A 2,237-nucleotide genomic window follows, 5' to 3' on the forward strand; every position below is an offset into this window, starting at 1 on the left:
TCCATGCTATTGAGTCTTCTTCATGATTCTCTTATATTACTCTCATTTGTTTTCCCAATGTTTCTTCTACTTCTGTAATTTGCTTCTCAAAATATTTTTAAAGTCTTTCAGGAATTCTTTTTGGGTCTGAGATCGACTTAAAATTTTTCTTTAAGATTTTACATGAAGCCAATTTGACACTACTTTACTCCTCTAAGTTTATGCCTTGATCCTCCCTTTCACCACTGGAGCTTGCCATAGTCAAGCTCTTTTCTTTGCTCCCCTTTTCTCCCATTTCTGTGCTTCACTGTTTTTTACATTCAAGTTTTTATGGACTCTGGTCCTGCACGGTCCCAGGCTTTAGTGCTGGGTCTCTGGGTCTTCCTGCTTGTTTCACTGGGATCTAGGCTTAGCTGCTTGCTTTGTCTGGAGGCTCAGCTTCCCTTCTGGCTTATACTTGGGGGTGCCCCCCTCTTGGCCTTCCCTGGGTGTGGGGTTCAGCTGCTTTCCTGCCCCAGCGCAGGGTTTCATTAGCAGTCAGCAATGTTGACAAGGCCTTCCTGGGGGCTTGTGCTGGAGGTGGGGTCACTGGGATGGGGCCTTGCTTAGCAGTATAAAGTGCTCACTTCCCAGTGGGTTGTTTGCTTGTAGGAGGGTGGGGCCTCCCTGTTAGATTGCCCCATTCTTGGAGCCTTTCTGCAGGATCCCCCACTGTGAAGTTGGCTGCTACTGCCAGTGCTAAAGACCTTTCCAGCCCGGCTGCTTCCTGCTCCTTGATCAATTCTGAGGATGTTTTCTAGGGATTTGGAGAGTAATTTGGGGGGAGGATTCCTTTCTCAGTGCACTATCTTGGCCCCAGAACTGACTTCATAGCCATGAGATGCTAAAAGCTTTCAGGGGGGAAGCAGAACTCAAGGAATGAGAGGGGAGAACAGAGAGGGAGGGAGGAAAAGAGAGAGGGAGCAGATGAGGGGTTGGGGACACAAAGGACCTTTAGAATGGGGAAGTTCAGGGAGGGGAAAGGGCTCCCAGAGAGAAGAGCAGGGAGGGAGGAGAGGAGGTAGGGCCTGAGAGAGAAACTGTCTCTGTCCTGCGCTCCCCAGGCCCTTCTCTGGGGCCCAGAGGGGAGGGCACAGGGGGAGCAGCCCTGGGAGGGTTTTTGTCTCACTTCCCCCTCAGTCTGTGTCACTGTGAGCATCAGAATCACCATCCCACATCTGACAGTAATAATCAGCCTCATCCTCAGCCTGGAGCCCAGAGATGCTCAGGGTGGCCGTGTTCCCTGAGCTGGAGCCAGAGAATCTGTCAGTGATCCCTGAGGGCCTGTTACTATCACCATAGATCACCAGCTTAGGGGCTTGGCCAGGTTTCTGCTGGTACCACTGTATGCTATAGCTACTAACTCCATCCCCAGCACAGGAGATGGAGGCCGTCTCTCCCAGGCCTTTGGACACTGAAGGAGGATGAGTCAGCACGTAGGAGGCCCCCGAACCTGCAAGGGAAGGAAAGAAGGGCTTGGTCAGAGGCAGGGGCCTCTCTCCCCCAAGGGAATGCTGATGGATGAGCTCAGGGCAGGCCCAGGACTGGCCTCAGACCCTGTGCGGCGGAGACCCTGAGTAGCCTCACCTGTGTAGACAGTCAGGAGTGAGAGCAGCAGAGAGATCCAGGCCATGGTCCAGGTTCCTGCCAGGGCTCTGTGTGCTGAGGCTCCCCAGCTGGGGCTGGGCTCCCCCAGGGCTCTCTTAAAACCAGCCCAGACCCTGCAGGGAGGAGGCCCCCACATGCAAATGTGCTCCTGCTCTGGATACCTGAAGGAGGGGCCTTAGGGCATGACTGACTGAGCCTGTGGGATCCTGGGGCACAGGAGGCAAGTCCTTTTTTGCATAGGGAGGCTCATCCTGGCCCCTTTGATCATTTCCTCCTCTGAGATGCTGGGATCCTGGGAGTCAGGTTCATTCCTCCCCAGGCCTGTGTCTGATTTTCCAGGACTCTCTCACTGTAACTCAGCTGCTTTCTCCTCCTGGACCTTCCCTTTTTCTGGGGCCTTCTCCCCTTGAACCATCTCTCTGCCTTGTCACCCCTCTTCCCACTGGAGAATCCCCCATAACCTGCTTTGGGACAGCCACACTTCCTCCCCTCCCACTATGCCTGTGACTCTGGAGGCTTCAGAAACTCCAGGAATGGGGGCTTCTCTCCCCATCACTGGGAGCCCCTTTCTTGGGCTGTCTTTCCCTCTTAGACTTTAAGCTCTTGAAGGG

The 2,237-nt window shown here is 53.8% G+C and overlaps 1 gene segment (V, D, J or C); it reads right to left on the reverse strand.

The window, feature by feature from the left end:
• Positions 1–1,154: 1,154 nt before the first annotated feature.
• Positions 1,155–1,651, reverse strand: LOC138168101 (immunoglobulin lambda variable 3-9-like). The segment is given in 2 exon segments: positions 1,155–1,471; positions 1,606–1,651. Coding segments are annotated over 2 exon segments (363 nt in total).
• Positions 1,652–2,237: the final 586 nt, after the last annotated feature.

The sequence above is a fragment of the Petaurus breviceps genome, unplaced genomic scaffold (assembly GCF_028583685.1).
Source record: "Petaurus breviceps papuanus isolate PSGF00001 unplaced genomic scaffold, PetGlider_PUasm1.0 351011, whole genome shotgun sequence".
Taxonomy (NCBI): Eukaryota; Metazoa; Chordata; class Mammalia; order Diprotodontia; family Petauridae; genus Petaurus; species Petaurus breviceps.